General features: G+C 39.1%; 2 protein-coding genes across 3 annotated transcripts in view; one reads left to right on the top strand and one right to left on the bottom strand.

The window, feature by feature from the left end:
• mthfd1l (methylenetetrahydrofolate dehydrogenase (NADP+ dependent) 1 like) overlaps positions 1-12,747 on the bottom strand; it is a 29,488-nt gene extending 16,741 nt beyond the window's left edge. Inside the window, exons 1-19 of one of the 2 annotated variants that reach the window (XM_058613836.1) lie at positions 12,400-12,747; positions 11,501-11,585; positions 11,199-11,249; positions 11,039-11,092; positions 10,191-10,315; positions 9,512-9,612; positions 8,749-8,885; positions 8,237-8,327; positions 7,943-8,010; positions 7,743-7,840; positions 7,352-7,525; positions 6,973-7,109; positions 6,399-6,445; positions 5,503-5,610; positions 5,102-5,176; positions 4,283-4,385; positions 3,165-3,241; positions 1,981-2,121; positions 1,030-1,098 (exon numbers count right to left, since the gene is read on the bottom strand). In XM_058613836.1, coding sequence (XP_058469819.1) covers positions 1,030-1,098; positions 1,981-2,121; positions 3,165-3,241; positions 4,283-4,385; positions 5,102-5,176; positions 5,503-5,610; positions 6,399-6,445; positions 6,973-7,109; positions 7,352-7,525; positions 7,743-7,840; positions 7,943-8,010; positions 8,237-8,327; positions 8,749-8,885; positions 9,512-9,612; positions 10,191-10,315; positions 11,039-11,092; positions 11,199-11,249; positions 11,501-11,585; positions 12,400-12,629 — 1,971 coding nt within the window. In that variant the 5' untranslated portion in view covers positions 12,630-12,747. Of the gene's footprint in view, positions 1-1,029; positions 1,099-1,980; positions 2,122-3,164; positions 3,242-4,282; positions 4,386-5,101; positions 5,177-5,502; positions 5,611-6,398; positions 6,446-6,972; positions 7,110-7,351; positions 7,526-7,742; positions 7,841-7,942; positions 8,011-8,215; positions 8,328-8,748; positions 8,886-9,511; positions 9,613-10,190; positions 10,316-11,038; positions 11,093-11,198; positions 11,250-11,500; positions 11,586-12,399 lie in introns of both variants that reach the window. The other variant, XM_058613835.1, reaches the window with a different exon arrangement.
• Positions 12,748-14,592: 1,845 nt separating this feature from the next.
• On the top strand, positions 14,593-17,316 carry stx11b.1 (syntaxin 11b, tandem duplicate 1). The gene is made up of 2 exons (XM_058613620.1): positions 14,593-14,924; positions 15,733-17,316. Exon 2 carries the CDS (start codon positions 15,740-15,742, stop codon positions 16,634-16,636), a length of 897 nt encoding a protein of 298 aa, XP_058469603.1. The 5' UTR covers positions 14,593-14,924; positions 15,733-15,739; the 3' UTR covers positions 16,637-17,316.
• The last annotated feature ends 96 nt before the right edge of the window (positions 17,317-17,412 follow it).

Genomic DNA, 17,412 nt, shown 5'->3' with positions numbered 1-17,412 from the left:
TATTATAACAGACAAATATGATTAAAAAATATCGTGGCTATTTATTATGGATCATCAATGTCCACCAAATCCATAGATACTGATTGAGATATAAGAAAAAACTAAAGTAAATACTTTTATTGATGTTATTAGATGATGACTTAAATGTAAAGTCAGCTGCCTAAATATTTACGTATATATATATATATATTTACTAATAGACTTGAATTATTGATATTCTGCTGGTTGGCTAATTAATTAATTTTAGTAAAATGTACAATGTTCTATAGAATCACACCATGTGTTTACATTTACATTATCCACCACCAGTTGTAGTTATTTTCCTACTGTGTATGTTTCATATATATGGCTGCAGACCAGCCGAGGTTGATGGATCATATGGATGTATAAATGCTTCATACTCATCCCTTGGTGAGATTAGAAAGAAGTCAGCAGTTTGTTTACTCAGTGCTTATATAATTGGCTTCAGCTGTAAAAGGAACACGAGATGTTCAGTGCGTTAGCGATCAAACTCCACTGCTCTCCGTTTCTTGAGACTTGGGTGATTTCTCTCTTTAGTTCAGTTTAGGGTCACTGTCAGTGATTGTGGACAAAAAGATGTTTACAGGAGAAAATGTTTGTATTACTGTGTGATCACATGATGTCCGCTCAGGTTATGGCAGTGTCTCAAAAGCAAAATGCAAACCAGATGTTGCGAGCTGTGTTATGGTATAGGTTGTCACACCCAAAACGTTTTTTTTTTTTCACAAGGACAGCTATAGGAATCTGTGAGCTCAACCTGCCCTCTGCACACTGCTGAACTGCTATTACGACAAAGAGCCATGGGAGGAAAAGGACGATTCATCATTCTTTCATAAAAGCTCTCAGTGGAACGCTTTCCTTTCTTTCACTGACAGCAGAGCTAGGTATAGTATACACGATCTATATCCTTGCGGACTGCCAGCCTATTTATTCTACAAGATATTCATCACAAGACGCTACATTGAGCGGGATAATGACTATTTAAGTGGGGTTATGTGCGTGTCTCACCTCAAGGGTCTGCATCAATGTGGGCTTGATGGCATCTTTCATTAACACCGCCAGTGCTCCACTCACACCCTGACGAAGGAGGAAGAAAAAGAAACAAGGTAAACATTTCACCCCACTAACACCAATAAGTGATGCTGATGCACAGTACACAAATAGTTGTCTTCCATTACTGATAAATGCCACGACACTCCATTGGTAGGCAACACTTCAAGTAAAATTTGCCCCGTCATCAATCTGGACGCAGTAACACAGAGACAATGTAAACACAGTCCTGCACCATATTCCCACTGGGTCTGACTCTTAAACTGTGGTGGGGCTGTATCCTGACTAACCAGACTAATGTAACTCTAGAGGGGATCCTCCTGTACGGATCTGAAACAACACAGACTGCAGTTTTCTGAGGCAAACCACAGCAAGCTAAGCTTACAGAGCTGGGCCTGGTGTTGGGAGCAAAACTCTACACAACATTTTAATCACACATTGTTGTGAAAGAGTGAAGTGGCACTGTGCTGTGTTTTGGAGGGAGACGTAAATGGGGACATTTCTTAGTCAGATGTCTTAAAGAAAAAGGCAGACAGTAAAGAAAAGATGACTTTTTGACTGTTTCCTAATGTTTTCTGTTATTTATACTGTTGTCAAAAGCAGCAAAGATGTCTTTCTTCACTTTGTGTTTTCTTAACGTGCAGTTGCCAACATATATTTTTATCATAAACAGGGATGTAGTCATAGCAGAATATTCCCAGCAGCATTTAATAAACTTCAAGTTATTGTAGTATTTCTATTCTATTGATTTAAATCTGTTTTAACAGCTAAAATACAAAACTGGTTCTGTGTGATTATTTTCGATGTAGAGATTTGGACACATATTGATGGTATATGCCAAATATGTGAGATTGCCTAAGTCAAAATTCCCACACTCGTCGAATGAAAAGACAACACAGTAACACAGACCAGGTCCTCTGTGGTGACAGGCTGTCCAGAGCGACTGGTCCCCACAACTATGCGTGCCAGTCTGTTTCTCATGTCCTCGAGGCCGTCTGCCAGAGCCAAGATGGCCATGATTTCACTGGCCACTGCGATGTCGAACCCAGTCTGGAGTTTAAGAAAAGCGAAATTATACACAGCGTGAACAACAGTGAAAACAATTTGAAGTTTGTGTGCAGTGACACAGCATCTAAAAATTCAGATTTGACAGTGAACAGTGAAACTAGAGAACCTATACATTACGTAAATACATAAGTGGCTGCTTTAAAAAGAAAAAATCTGGGCATTTCAAAGATTAGACTGTGAAAAGACAGTTTGTACCGAGACTGAAAGATATATTCTAAAACCTCTAGTCCCTTTTTCAGAGAATACAAGTTTTATGAACATGGTCAAGTTACAGAGTGATGACTTTAGGAAAAATAATTCATCATTGACCAGGTTTAATTAATTTCTGATGGGACTTCAGGTGCTGACATGTGTATGAAAAAATGGGGAAATAAGTGAGCAGAGAGCTGCCTTTAGGGAAGAGTATTAAAAACCAAAGATATCTACTTCAAATGCCAAGGAAACTTAACTCAAGCCACATCAATCCACCAAGGAACACAATATTTCTTTTCCCACTCCCAGTGACAATACTCTGAGGGGCTATAGTGTATCTAGCACTGGAGGAAGGTGGGGACGCAAAAATGAAAAGGAAACAGAGTGGATGAACCGATGGCCGTAAATGTAAGCATATGCTTCACTAGCTTAGAGGTTGTTCCAGGTGTATGTATGTGTGTGTGTGTGTGTGTATGTGTCATTTTTCTCCCTCTTTAAACATTTGCTTTCACTTACGCCTGCTTGCTTCCAATTGAGGTGAAGTGTTTATTTACAGGATTTCATTTAGCAGTCATTACTATAGACATATGGGTGAACATCTGGGGATAATTACGGACAGGAGAGGTAAAAGGAGCGCAGCGCGTCTTTGTGTGTGAATTAAAGCACTTGGACTCATTGATACTGTACATTCTTCAGCAGTGGAAACCCTGCAGTGTTTCACCATGAGAGTGAATATTTTAACTTGTTGATGCCTCGGTCCAACATATACAGCACGAACGCCAGCGGGTGAAAAATGTTTTTAAAGGATGTAAAAGACAGCAAAGAATGCATACCTCTCTGATCTGTCCTTTTTCAGTGCTTGCCTGTCCAACTGTGATCTTTCTCAAGAAACGGTCATTTGTATCAACAACTGGAAAAAAGACAAAAACACATTTTATATTCCCCCCGATACATTTCTTCTTAATTCTTAAAAGTATACGATTGTTTCCATGCTCAGGGAAACAATCGAGAACAGACAAGACATGCAGGAAATATAATTTGATTCAATAAGCCTGACACAAAACAGATTTGTTCCTTTACAGTCTGAATCTGACAGGCTTTAAAAGTCCATGGCATATTTACAGCCCTTCAAACATGTATAACCAAATGACTGACAAAAAAAGATATTCTTATCTCATATTGTGAGCAGGTGTTGATACACGTAAAACACTCCCGTCACAATATGTTTTCTTCTCAACAGTTTCTTCACTCAACACTTGGCCTTTTCTCAGATGAGGTGTACAAAAAATAAATTATTCTGCTGTTTCAACCAGTGAGGAAACAACACCAGTCAAACCTTACCCTCATGCTGATTTGATGGGATGTAATGAAAGGGAAAATGGTTTGTTTTATGAAAACACAGGCGCACAAGCAAACACTGGGTGGTAAATGCGTTTTAAATCCCAGGGTTTGTCAAATTCCCACTTGGAGTAAATACCACATCACTCCCCACTTGGCAGGTTGTTCTAACAACTTTAAACCAGCACAGCTACCATACACACATGTATAATGCCATGCAAACCGATAACTGCAACACTTCTGGAAGGATATGTACAAACATTTGTATCCAGCTGTATTTTCATTCATCTTATTGATGACAAAACTGGGAAAGGTTTGGTGATTACAGCAGCATCATTTCACATGTGAACAGATGAAAAATATATAAAGAAAATGTTTAAGAGATATTAACAGCTAAACATGGAAAATGAAAAACTATTAGTATAATTAAATATAAAGGTCTAAGGACATACACCACAGCTATAAAAATATGGACATCATATTAGAGTGCAACTGAATAAAAGCGAAAACAACACTTGTACATAGTGCAATGTTATCCAAAAAATGTGTAAGTCAGACCTTACAGTGTTAAATCAGTTAATCTAGGTATGAATTTCTAAGTTTCTAGAGATACCTCTGTGCCAGGTGATCTGAGAAGGGTCAAGGTCAAGACGGACGAAGGTGCTAATTTCCTGGGGTGTGAGAGATGCTGGGTCTGTTGTGTTGATGCCAAGACGCTGGAATAGAGAAAGAAGATAAGAGAAATGTCCACTAAAAGATGTGTGGATTTTTGCTTTTAAATGTACACATATCAAGGCTTTTATCCCAGCTGCAGCACCAGCACTTGGTTAAATTAAAGTAGTACTTTTCCAAAAGTAAGAAATTGGACTTGAAAATTCAATTCACTCCACTTGCTAGTGATTTAGTAACTTTGGAGAACTACAACCTAGATAACTGGCTACAACAGATATCTGTGTTACTTTGCTTTTTAAGCCCATATTAACTGTAGTATAAACCAACCAAGTAAAATCAAATCCAGCCTAAATTACTATGAGGCTCATTGTCAGGTTCAAGAAGTTCACTTTGAGAGCTCCTACTTTCCCCTGTCACTCTATGACCCATAAATGTGTTAAAGTAATTTTAACTTCTCATTCTGGATAACTGTGTCAAACAGGACTGACAAATAACGATGTGACTCGAGTTTAATCTTCCACCTGTATAATATTTACCATTTCCCAAGTTTTTTATTTATAAATTGATGTCAGGCGGACTTCATCAAAACTAAATAAAATAGCATGAAGATATAAACAAGCAGGAGGGGTAAGAAGTGTGGAAAGCAGGCTCACTAAGGACCCCTAGTGGACAGGAGCATATATTTTAAACAAACACTGAACAAAACGATGTAAAGAGTTTGTAGTTTAAGTGATTTTGACACTGCAGGGTTGAGACTTACATGTAGTCTGGAGATCTGAATGGGTGAAAATCTTCTGACTCCATTTACTGAAGGGACCAGTCTATTAAACAAAGCCTTAAAGTAAAAAACAGACAAGGTTTATTGAAGAACATCTACGTTGAACAAATATGTTTAATTGTACTAACTTTGCAGATTAAAATTAATCACAACAAACACACAGCTGTCCACTGAAAATGCACAATTAATACCAACAAGGACATTTTCTACTGAATAAATAACATGATATATGATTTCTTTAATTAATCTCAGTCACAAATCACTGACAAATTGTTTCTGCTGTCGAGATTGTAGCTATACTGTGTGTGCATGTATAGGTCCTAACAGCAGTTTCACATTTTTTACACTGTGGTGTGAAAAAAGTTATTATTACTGAAAGTCACCTTGTCTGACTGCGTTGCCTCATGGAGCATCCTGGCATCGATGGCCGCTGCCACCAGGTTATTGGCAGCAGTGATGGCATGAATGTCTCCAGTCAAATGGAGGTTAAACTGGTTAAACATGCCGGGAAAAGGGTAGAACACCAAAGAAAAAGGAAATGAAGGGATTTGAAACAATAATCTTTTCTTTACTCTAATCTGTTCGTTTAAAAAATGTTTTAGGGCATCCAAACTGTCAGTTCAGTATGTATAAAAAGCAGATATGATACAAAACAGAGTCTCCAAAATACATTTTCCATGTGTGTACCAGAGTTTTAAAACAAATTCCCTTCAAGGTGTTATTGAGATATCACATTCACCAGAGTGAAATGAACAGACAAGAAGAAAACCCCCTGACCACCGCTGTGTCCAGCATGGAGACATAATAAATCCTCTGAACAGTTACGACCAAAACGGTTGTAAATGTATCACATGACAAACAGAGATTCAAACAAGAGATATTGTCTTGGTTTTGATTTTGTCCCCTTGGTCTTAATATTAATAATAATATACTCAAAGTCTCTCTGCTTGGCATGAGGCCTTCACTTTACAGTAAGCAAAACATTTTTTTTCCACATCAGTGCAGTGAGATGATTGAGAGGTAGAAGCAAAGATTGGTTTTGGTACAAAAAGGAGGCCGCTGGAGTGTAGACTACAAATACCCAATCTTTGAACTTTCTCTCCTTTACTCTCCCCCCCCACCCCTACCTCCGTGTCTTCAGTCTAAAGCAATGTTATGCCACAGTGCCGGGGGTTAAGAGTGTGTATATGTGTGATTTTTGTGGGAGTCGCTGTATGACAAGTCTTTGAAGCAAGTGTTGGTCCTGGTAGGGAGCAGTGCAAGTCTGTAGGTGTCTCACCTCCTCCATGGGAATGACCTGGGCATATCCCCCTCCTGCAGCACCCCCTGGGAACAAAGAAGCAGTAGCACAGTCAGAGGCAGACAACAGAACAAGGACACACAAAGGAGGAATGCTGAGTGGTCCACTCTGGGTGAACTATTCCACCCCGGCATAAAATGTACCAGGGCATGAAATGCTAGCCTCACACTGACAAAGATAGCTTATCACACTGTTATTGATACATTCCTAACTGCTGCTTTGGGCGCCGGTCTGCAGCCTCATCCAAACCCCCCAATGTATTGAATAGGAAGCAAAACAAAAGAAAAGAGATTCATTCCAATAAAAACATCCACCATTTGGCACAGCTGGACATATTTTTTAAAAACATAAAACAACTCTATCAAGATTACAACTAAAGATGTTATTTGTTGTGATACTTTTCATACACGGGGGTTTGAAAGAAAACAAAGAGTTTTCAAATCATTATTGCAAAAATGTGACATTACTGTATTGAATTGCAGGGTGGTCAAGAGAGAGTCAGGGAGCACAGAGAGGTGAAAGCAAACTTAACAGACAAGTTTTCAAAGCTGACCTTTAACCCCAAAGGTGGGTCCCTGTGAGGGCTGTCGGAGACAGGCGAAGGAGTTGAGCTTAAGATGTGCGGACAGAGCCTGGACAAGTCCAATGGTCACTGTGCTTTTACCTTCACCAAGAGGGGTGGGAGTTATACTGGACGTGAAGAAAATACAGAACATTTTTTGAATTACTCATTTGCTTTGTGAACTTTATAACCAAGGTGTGGCCATACACATATAAAATGCAAACACATTTTCAGAAATAGGTCACAAGGATAACAAAACTTAAGACATAAAGATGGAGGGATTATTTGTCACCATCTTTGCTTGTAACCAGAAGTAAGACACAGTTACTTATAAATAATGGCCACTGAAAGATCATTTGGTAAAACTTACCCAGCAACCAATACATATTTCCCATCTGGCTGTGTTTGAAGGCGGTCCAACAGAGAGAGTTGGACCTTAGCTTTGTTCCTGCCATAGGATTCAAGCTCCTCTGGAAGCAAACCAATCTCCTCAGCCAGCTGAACTACTGGTTTGGGAATCTGAGCTCTGGAAATCTCTATATCACTAACAAACAGAAAATATGACGTATGATGGCGATATATTGGATTTAAAAAAAAAAGCAATATAGAGTATGTGGGCAATGTCTCCTACTCAGTCTTATTAAAACAATATTTAAGTGTATGTAACGTCAGAGAACAGTATGGCACAAGTGAAAGCCTCCACATCATGCAAAGATGTAGAGAAATGTATTAATATGCATCATAGATGTAGTGGTCTGTACCATGGCACTGGCATCAGCGGCTGCAGTTTGAGGTTTCGCAAACTCCACTGTCGATACTGCTTCCCCTGGATCCACCGACTGCAACTACGTACCACATTCTAGATGACAAAGAGGGAAATGGTGAGAATAAGGTGAGGACAAAGACAGAACACATTAAGCAAATGGGTAAACTGAAAATGGAAATGAAGAGACGAGGACACCTGTGTTCTGTAAGCCGCTGCAAGATACCATAACTCAGACTGAGAGGACATCTCAGTGGCCTGGTCACCTACGAGTAAACAGTATGATTAATGTACACACATGTCACAGATACAGTATAAACAAGAGGTGGACAGAATGGTTTATGACTTTATCCTCACAAATGCAGCAGAAGGACAGCTTGACTACATGGTAAACTGAAAAGCTTCATGCTAATAAACTAGTATGTCTACAGAAACTAAGATACTTAAGTTTTTACTATAATCTCAATTTACCTGGCTCCAGCATGGACTCACAGTGAATGACAGCAGTCCCTGGTCTAAACCAGGTGGGAGGAAGATTCATGTTACCAGCGCCGAGAAGCACAACAGCATCAGCCTGCATCACCTAATATGGTGATTAAAGAGTTAATTAACATAATGATTGGAAAAAGAAAAGCAAAAAAAAAAACTTTCATGACCAATCAGTCTGAAAATATGATAATAAAAAGCCCTCAACCAGCAAGAAAAGCTGATCATGTCTTGTCACATAGAAGACACTGACCCCTTGTGTTTAACTCGTAACAGTGCACGTTACTGCACTGAATCTGGAGCGACTCAATGATGACAGCATGTTTATGTGGTATGTGGAGCACAAGAACAGTTGTAAAACAATGGCATTAAAAAGGTTACAAATGACATTTTTGCCATAGTGATCTCTGCATCTTTTCTTAAGAAATCCATGAAAAATGCACCACCCTCCACACAAACAGACAGACAACTGAAGACATACCCTCCTAGTGGAGGTTTAAAGCAAATACAAACCATACCTGACTCTGAAGGTCTCTGGAGCTCCAGTTAGTCTTGGAAGCAACCATTCCACTTTTCTCTATCAGGAACTGCAGGGAAAATGCAAATGGTCCTTCTCCCCCGACTAACAACACTGTTTTTTCTTTTAAGGGAGCATCTGCAGAAACGATTAGATTTAACATTAGGACATAACAGTTTCTCCATTCATAAAATGCCTACTGTGCACAAGCAACATAAATGTTGGCTCACATGATCGACATCTCACTTACTGTCAAGATCCAATGGCCAAGAATTAGGTCTTATATATTTTGTTTAAAAAACTAATTTTGCTGTATGGCATAGTGCATTGTCATATTTCCCAAAGAATCAGAATTCCCATCAAGGTTTAATGCAGTCATCAGTAGATGACATCAGGGGAGACAAGTTAACTGTTCTCTCAAAAGGATGACACCAAATATTTTGGCAGGCATCATATACCCGAATGGCCTATTAAAATATCCAGTAAAGGTCTTAAAGGGATTCATACCGACTTCAACACAGTCGTAGATACTAAAAATAAGTACATTTTGATGAGCCACAATGTTATTGACTGTTAGTGCCTGCTCATTTTTGGGGGTTTTGAAATGAGCATGTTCACAGGCAAATGTGAGTACTGTTATACAGACATATATATTAAATATAATAAATTAATATATAGCGTTCATTTTTCATGAGTTACAGAACCTTTCAAAGAATTCACAAATGACAAAACTTGGGGTTCAGTGCTTTAAACCACAAACTCACCGTGTTTCTCGAGCAGATCCAGGATGGCACTGGCTATGGGTGACACAAAACCTTTGCTCAGGTCTCCACGTACCAAACGTCCAATATTTAAATCTGTTATCCTGTTCCAAAGATCATTTTTGAGTTAATGTAAAAGCTTACAATGTGTGATATTAAATGTGACATAATATGCTTTATGATGAAGGTTTACAGTTTTATTTACGTTTTATTTTATAAAAACATTGTTATCAATCTGTAGCTTTTCGTAGTAAATCAAGCAGCACTTTGTATATCTGGTCATTCAAGTCTTTTTTAAGGAATGTGATTTACATCATTTGTCCTCAGCTGAACTACCGCTCTTCAATTTGTGATTATAACGAAGGGCATTTTGCAAATTAGCTCATTCAATTGTATGCTGAGGTCTCTCTCTCACACACGCCCACACCCACACACCATTTAATTTGACTTAATTCTGTGCAGCAGTTTCTGATTCGGTAAAAAATTTAAAGCACCACAAGACTTTAATAATTTATCTATATTAGAAAAAGAAACATTAGTACTGGTTATATTTTTAAAAAGGTGAAAAAAACTACAACTTATACTTGGAGGTGATTTACTCTTCACAATCATGTGTTTATATATGTGCCAATGGAAAACTAAGTTACTATAATCTTCTCTTTAAGACAAAATATGGTTTTACCCATCTATGTCCTTCTCGGGTTTCAGAGTGTCGAGTACTCGACTGGTGAGGAAAGTCGGGGGAAGGTGGAGGTAGACGCCATGAACCCTGGGGTCCTCATTAAGCTTCAACAGCTCATCTACGATCTACATGCACAGATGAAAAAAACATCAACTATAACAAAATTCTCAGCTGTTAAAATGTACCATTTAAAATATTCAGGTTTGTCCCATTTGTGGTAAATAGAAACACATCGCGAGAGTAAACAAATGTGCTTTTTTTTCCTTTTAATTACACCATCATTTGATGAAGAACAAGGGAGGAGCCAGAAAGCACCAACAGATGTAACAGGTCAGAGCTGCTGACTGAGCAAAGAAAAAAGATGGAAATGTGAAAGGGTGAGAGAAAGTAGAGCAGTTCTAATGCCAGGTGTAAAGGGGGCTACTCGGTCGAGCAGCAGGGTCATCTTAGGCCAGGAACTGAAATGTAAATTATCCACTGCCAGCTGGGCAAAGAGAGCCCCTGCTGAGAGGGCAATTCCTATTTCCTGATACACAATTACAACCGAACATACTCTACTTGTACCTGTAAATCAGTTTGTAAATTAAGGCTTATACGTGTAACTGTAGAAAGATTACTCATTTGGGTTTTACTAACGATTTAATTAAGTAAAAGCTTGCGCAAGGCTCAGATTTAACATCACACAACCACCAGGATCACAAGTTGCACTGACAAACTGCCACAGGGAGACGCATCTCATCAAGCTCTGACTTGTTAAACAATCAGGGGGGAAGGAAGAGTTCTTCCAGACAAATATTTTGGCACAAGGGGATAATAACCGAGCATGTGAGTCAGTCAGTTTCACTTACTTCATCTTCACTGCACTCTTTTGCCAGGCAAATCTGAACGATGTTCAAACCAAGCTGTGGACATAATGACAAATAAACTGTGAAATATGTATATAAGAATATACATATACAATGTGTACATAATGTATGTAAACGGAGAACAGCAAGAGACAAAAATTACCTTTCCTGCCATTTTCTTATTGATCTCCAGCAGGCTGTCATCTTCACCTGTCTTTGAGATAAAATGAGTAAACAGAGAAAATCCTCAAAAACTTGCACATGAATGTTTAACTAAGTCACAGAAAACAGATAACCTTTTGGTTAAGGCAAATAATGTCTAACCTATATCTTCAAGCACAACACAGCCCTCACAAGATTTCAAGACAAGCAGGCACATTCTTTAAAAAATCTGGGACGATGAGAAAAAAAATCACATACACTTAAAATGATGATAAACTATAGGGATAAAACACTTCTGTTAACCTGTATGATTGCTAGCACGGGTTGAATCGATGGATATCTTCTCTGCAAAGCCACCATTGACTCCTTGGTGCTCTGAACCACTTCCCTGTGAGAGATAATACACTGTTATGATCTCTTAATAATACACATAAATTGAATTAGGGTCGCAATGCATTACATTATTTTGTTCCATGCTACATATATAATCCTAATTTAATTGATATAGCTTGAATTCCGAGTAATTCCACCTAAATAAACATCAAGACAAAAGGGAAGATTCAAAACAGTAAACAAAGAGTTATTTATGCGTTATGTATTTTAGCTCCCTATTTTAGCAAAGTGAAGTCTCTCTCTTTATATATCGTTTATCCAATAATAGTTACATTCTTATAGTAATAATTATAGTGCGAGAGTAATAGTCTAGCAGAGTAATAATCGACTACTCTGTTTAGCCCTACAGTTCACAGCAGTAAAACAAATGCTTAATTCTAGAACTGATAATTTTCGCGTGACCGCCTGCTTCAGTGACGGAAGCCATTAAAACTTTAAACATCACGTACTACACAATATTTAAGACATTTGTGCCCGTGGAGAACACACAGTATGTGATGGTAATGATACTGCCATGTCACTTAATGGTACAACATCACTTTTGATCGTGTTTAGCACTGAATACTAGCACATTTTGACATCGGATGTATGGTAACTAGAGAGAGGAGTTACATCAGCTGTCTGAGAGCTGTAATGAATCACATACACGTGCACAACTGGCTGCTTTCGGAAAAGCCAAAACGCCGGGTAAAAAAAACAGGAAGTCCCGAAGCTAACGCTTGACTTGGCAAACCATGCGGTTAAATAAATCAATGAATAATAAAATAAAACAACACAAAAGTGACACTTTTTTTTTTTACCAGACTCACTTCAGAGACGTGTCCAACTCAAACACGTCTTTGTTCCAGGACTTCTTCCCGGAATGGACAGCTAATTTCGGGCTGGTGCCGCTGCTGCTGGAATCGCCGGCTGCCCGGTGGATCCACCGGCAGTCGGCACGAGCAGCCACCGGTAAGCATCTCTGCGTCACACCGCTGACCCTGCTTCTTGAATGTATCCGGAGACTGCCACAAGCACTGCGGAGGAAAGACAACTTCATGGCCGCTCTTTCGGGTTTAATTTAGAGTGTAGCAGCTGGGTTCTTCCTCTGTTTCTGTCTCGGGCAGTAGCTGCTAATGACGTCTGCCTCTGCCGTGAGAAACAATGAGAAAAGTTGTTGTGGTAGTAGAAGTAGTGCCGGCGGGGTCCTCCTGGTGGAGGAACGATGTCTTCAGGGACAGTCGGAAATTTCAATACTCAGATAACTGGCACACATTCATTTCAATGCATACATTTTTGCATCTTTCTTTGTCGCTTCTAAGTTAATCGACATCATAAACCACACAGTAATATATAGGCAGAATTATGGCACAGAGACATTTGCGTTGTTTGATTTTCAGTTGATTTTCAGACTGAATATCAGAGGAACCCCTGAAAGCAGCAGCTTCACTCACACGCACGTGCAGTCACGTGATATAGTGACATGGTAAACACGGGTCATTTCAGGCTACATGGGGGTCACAGAATACTATGGAGGACCAAAAGGGCCTAAATTAAATAAATAAATACACCATTAAGTCATTCATTAAATGTGTCATTAAATAATTGTTTAATATATATATATATATATATATATATATATATATATATATATATATATATATATATATATCAGAATAGGGTCTCAGAATGCTCAAATACCCCTATCAGTCCAGAGAGTCTGCAACACTACAATCTTTATGTTGGGGCAAACTTTTTGTAGGGATCAGTGGGTCATAGGTCAGAGAATGTACACAGACATACAAAACCACAGGTAGAGGTACAACCTTTCCGAGGACAAAGGCTCTGTTGACCTCATTTAACAATCTGGATCTCTGAGTTTATATACCTATCAATAAGTTAATTATCTTTATTAACTCTGTTTGTGACTTAACTAGGACACAATTATCCAGTCCAAGTAACCGTATAAATGGGAGCTTACACAATCAGTTTGCATAAAACTGTAAAACTGATGCAGCAACATTACAATTCAGCTTGAAAAAGTTCCATTGAATTTAAGAACCTCTTTTTCAGAAAGTGTGTGTGTGTGAGTAGAAGTGGGGAGGGGCAATTTGAACAGTTGAGCAGTTTGAACATTTACTGTAGGAAAACTACCTTTCAAAGTATCATACAACTGAATCAACAAAACAATTTCAACAGAAGCTGAACACTATAACCTACATTAGGGTGGCGTAAATGGAATTTCACTTTAGACTGCATTAACCTATCCAAATTGAAATTCAATGACATATATACTTTAAAAGTGCATAATACTACAATGCAATGTGTCATTCATACTGATATAAGGGAAACTACTTTGAATTTGAACTTAAAACAAAAAATTTATAATTTTGGGGACATGCAGTAGCCTACTCAACAGTGCAAGCAGCTAACACAAACACACAAGGGTTTGTGTTAGTTTGGCCAGCCTAACCTTAACCATAACCACTTGAGGCCATAGTCTGACCACAATTCAAACATTAGCCCTAAACTTAACCAGTTCCTCGGGAATGAGTTTCTGCCTCATTAGGACCAGGTTTCGATCTCCATACATGAGGACTACTGGTCCTGCCAAATTCGGTGTTTATGCGAGAAAAGGCGCTAAAGTGTTAATAAACCAGCCAAAATGTCCTCACATGTTCAAAATGTCCTCACAAAGATAGGTTTGCTTGACAATTGGTCCACAGACACACACACACACACACGGAATGCTTGTTAAGTCATTTGGGCGTGACTGAAAAAAGCATGACGTTAACTCAAGTCTTTCAGTCAGACATCATCATCATAACTCTAAAAATAAACGAGCCTTGAACAAAACGCTGTTGACAGCTGCTGCCACTGTGATAAACTTGAAACGTTGGAAAGACACTCAAATATTTGAATTTCCGGGGTGTCTCGTGACATGTTACAAACAATTTACGTTACTGTGTTGTGAAAAAATAGCAGGGTTTCTGTCGTGCGAGTTTAAATTGGCACTCACATGGTTTACACCCTGTTCATTGCTGCTCACACCTCGTCCTTTACAAGTGACGCTCCTGAGACACAGCGTCACTGTCAGGCCAAACCGACCGGACCTCATTCCTGAAGACACACCATTAGAGACGCATGGCGTGGTGCACATCCCCATCGTTTCCAACAAAACCACAGTTGAACTCCACTTTCTGCTCTAAAGATAGAAGCACTGCGCCCTTAGTTTGTGCTCACAGCCCGGAGCAGTCGACCACAGATCTGTAGGATGGTGCTGTGGTCCCGCGGCCACCTACTGTAACACAAAACGACAACGTTTGATTTCTGTGCACATCAGAGGACATCTCAGGTAAAGACCTCTTCTTTTATAATATAAAATGACACTAAGAATATATATGAAGAATAATATTGATGTGGTGATTGAGGAGACAGAAACAAATGGCTTAAAAATACTTTATTTTAAGATCATTTTGCATGATGTTGTTGTTTTTTTCCCCTTTTCTTTTAAAACCACAAGACATTGCCTTGATTTATTCCAGAAAATTAAGCAGCTACAGATTCCTTGAACATGATTTTGTGATAATGACAGAATAATCACAAAGGAAAATGGAGGTTTTATCCACAGTTTAAACTGAAACACTGAAAGTTGTAAAAAAAAAAAAAAAATGTCATGTCAATGGTGTGATAACATCTGATCATGTAGGCTTTGGAATTATGTGACCAGACTCTTAATTGAAAGACTTTTCCTCAAACTGAAAAGTAGATGTGATGTAAATGTTCTGATGGACTCTTGATAATAACGTTAGACAGATCACAAGTTAAAATAACTCGTTTGGTGAGAAGCAACACCTTTAGACTATTCTCTGAAGAACCTGTTTGGCCGGTGATTGGTACTGGGTGGATTGTCTCTGACGGAAGAAGGAAAAGACTTTTAAACAGTCATGACACCACAAATTAGGCATGGATGTGTTCAAGATCACAAATTAGAGGGTTGATTTGTGGATGATTGCAAGTGTACTTCCTGCCTGGTGTGGTTCTGTTTTGTCAGCCACTTACGTGGCTGAAAAGCTGTTGAAGTCCACAATTTATTGCAACACAGGCAACCAGACAGGAAAAAAAAGATCCTAAAATCTGTACTCCTTTCACTTCTTCTACAGCCTCACCATGAGGGACAGACTCAGCCACCTACAGGAAGTGTCCAATGGATATGTGGAGGAGATGGATTATGAGGATTCGGTCGTCTCTGACACCCTCAGTAATGTGGACATGGAGGAGGAGCTTCACCATGAAGCCATTGTATTTGACAGCAGCCCTGCTCTGGCAGAGATCTTCTCCCAGTCACAAGATATCCACAAAGAGATCCAACTCATCCGACTGGAGGTTAAAAGGCTCCGTGAGCAGAACTCTCGCATTCTACATGGCAACACCACCATGAGCGTCATTAAAAGGGACTCTAACGCCATTGGTGCTGATATCAAGGCCAGGGCTGAAAGTGTTTTAGCACGGCTGCGGGACATGGACGGCACAGCCCACAAGTTAGAGGAAGTACATGGCTCAAATTCGGCCATCACACGTATTGCCAGAACCCAGTACGCCTGTCTCAGCAATGGTTTCCGTGATGCCATGTTTGACTATAATGAGGCAGAGATGAGCCACAGGGAGAAATGTAAAACCCAGATCCAAAGGCAGATGGAGATAGTGGGACGCGAGGTGACAGGAGACGAGGTGGAGGAGATGATTGAGACGGGCCAGTGGAACATATTTTCTGACAACATTGTGGCTGAAGGTAAAACGGCTCGATCCGCTCTGTCCCAGATTGAGAAGCGTCACCAGGAGTTGGTGGACCTGGAGAACCGTATCAAGGGCATCCATGAGATTTTTCTGGATATTGCTATGCTGGTGGAGGAGCAGGGCCCCATGCTGACCACCATCCAAACTAATGTTCAGAAAACTGATGAACACATTCAGGAAGCCCTCGTCAAACTTGCCAGGGCCAAGCGTCATGACAAGAACAATCCATTTAAAAAGATGTTTTGCAGCTGTTTCCCGTGTGTAGACTAATGACTGCACAGGGAGGAGGGATGGGAAAGTGCAGGACAGTCAAAGAAAAGACGGAAATCCTTAGGATATAAAACATGGTGATATTGGATGACTGTAATGCTTTTATGAGAGGTTTGAGACGGTTATCTCAAACTCAAATTGTTTCCTGCATGATGTAGGTGTGGTGCAGACCCCCCCAATTAGTCTATAAAAATGTATTCATAATTTAAATGCGATTTTATCACTTGCCGAGTTACCTCATGGGGCGGGCATGAAGCAGAACAGAAATGTATTTGTGGAATTGTACAAAGTCCTTGTGTATTTGGTTATATGCAATTGGAAATCATCGATAAATGCTCCATCAAGATGCATTAAACTGTTTTAGAAATTTTGAATTGTAGTTCTTTTAAATAAATAAATAAATAATAAATACTTTCTTGCTATAAGCTATGAAATGAAAGGGTTGACTAACTGTTTTGTTCATAATTTTTTCAGATCTAACATATACTGTACTCTGAGGACACAATCACTGATTGCATTTTGACAAGGATGTATGTGGGGATCACACTGTTTGTATTGTAATGAGCATAATATGTTTCCTTTAACTGCCTTGTATGACTAAATGTATAGAAATCCTTTTTTTGTCTTTACTCTCCTTGTATATAACAAATAATATTATTAAAATACAGCAGGTGTCTGGGTGTACTGTATGTAAATAAAGATTTAAAGTGATCTTTGTTTTGGTTTATATTATATGCAATTTCTTAAATAACTCATATAATGTCAGAAACATACTT

Source organism: Solea solea, chromosome 17, assembly GCF_958295425.1.
Source record: "Solea solea chromosome 17, fSolSol10.1, whole genome shotgun sequence".
Lineage (NCBI taxonomy): Eukaryota > Metazoa > Chordata > Actinopteri > Pleuronectiformes > Soleidae > Solea > Solea solea.
Note: the sequence above shows the minus strand (reverse complement) of the source record. Positions and strands in the feature narration are given on the sequence as shown.

Coding starts and splice junctions, on each gene's coding strand:
- stx11b.1 (XM_058613620.1), top strand. CDS start 15,740: ATGAGGGACAGACTCAGCCACCTACAGGAAGTGTCCAATGGATATGTG.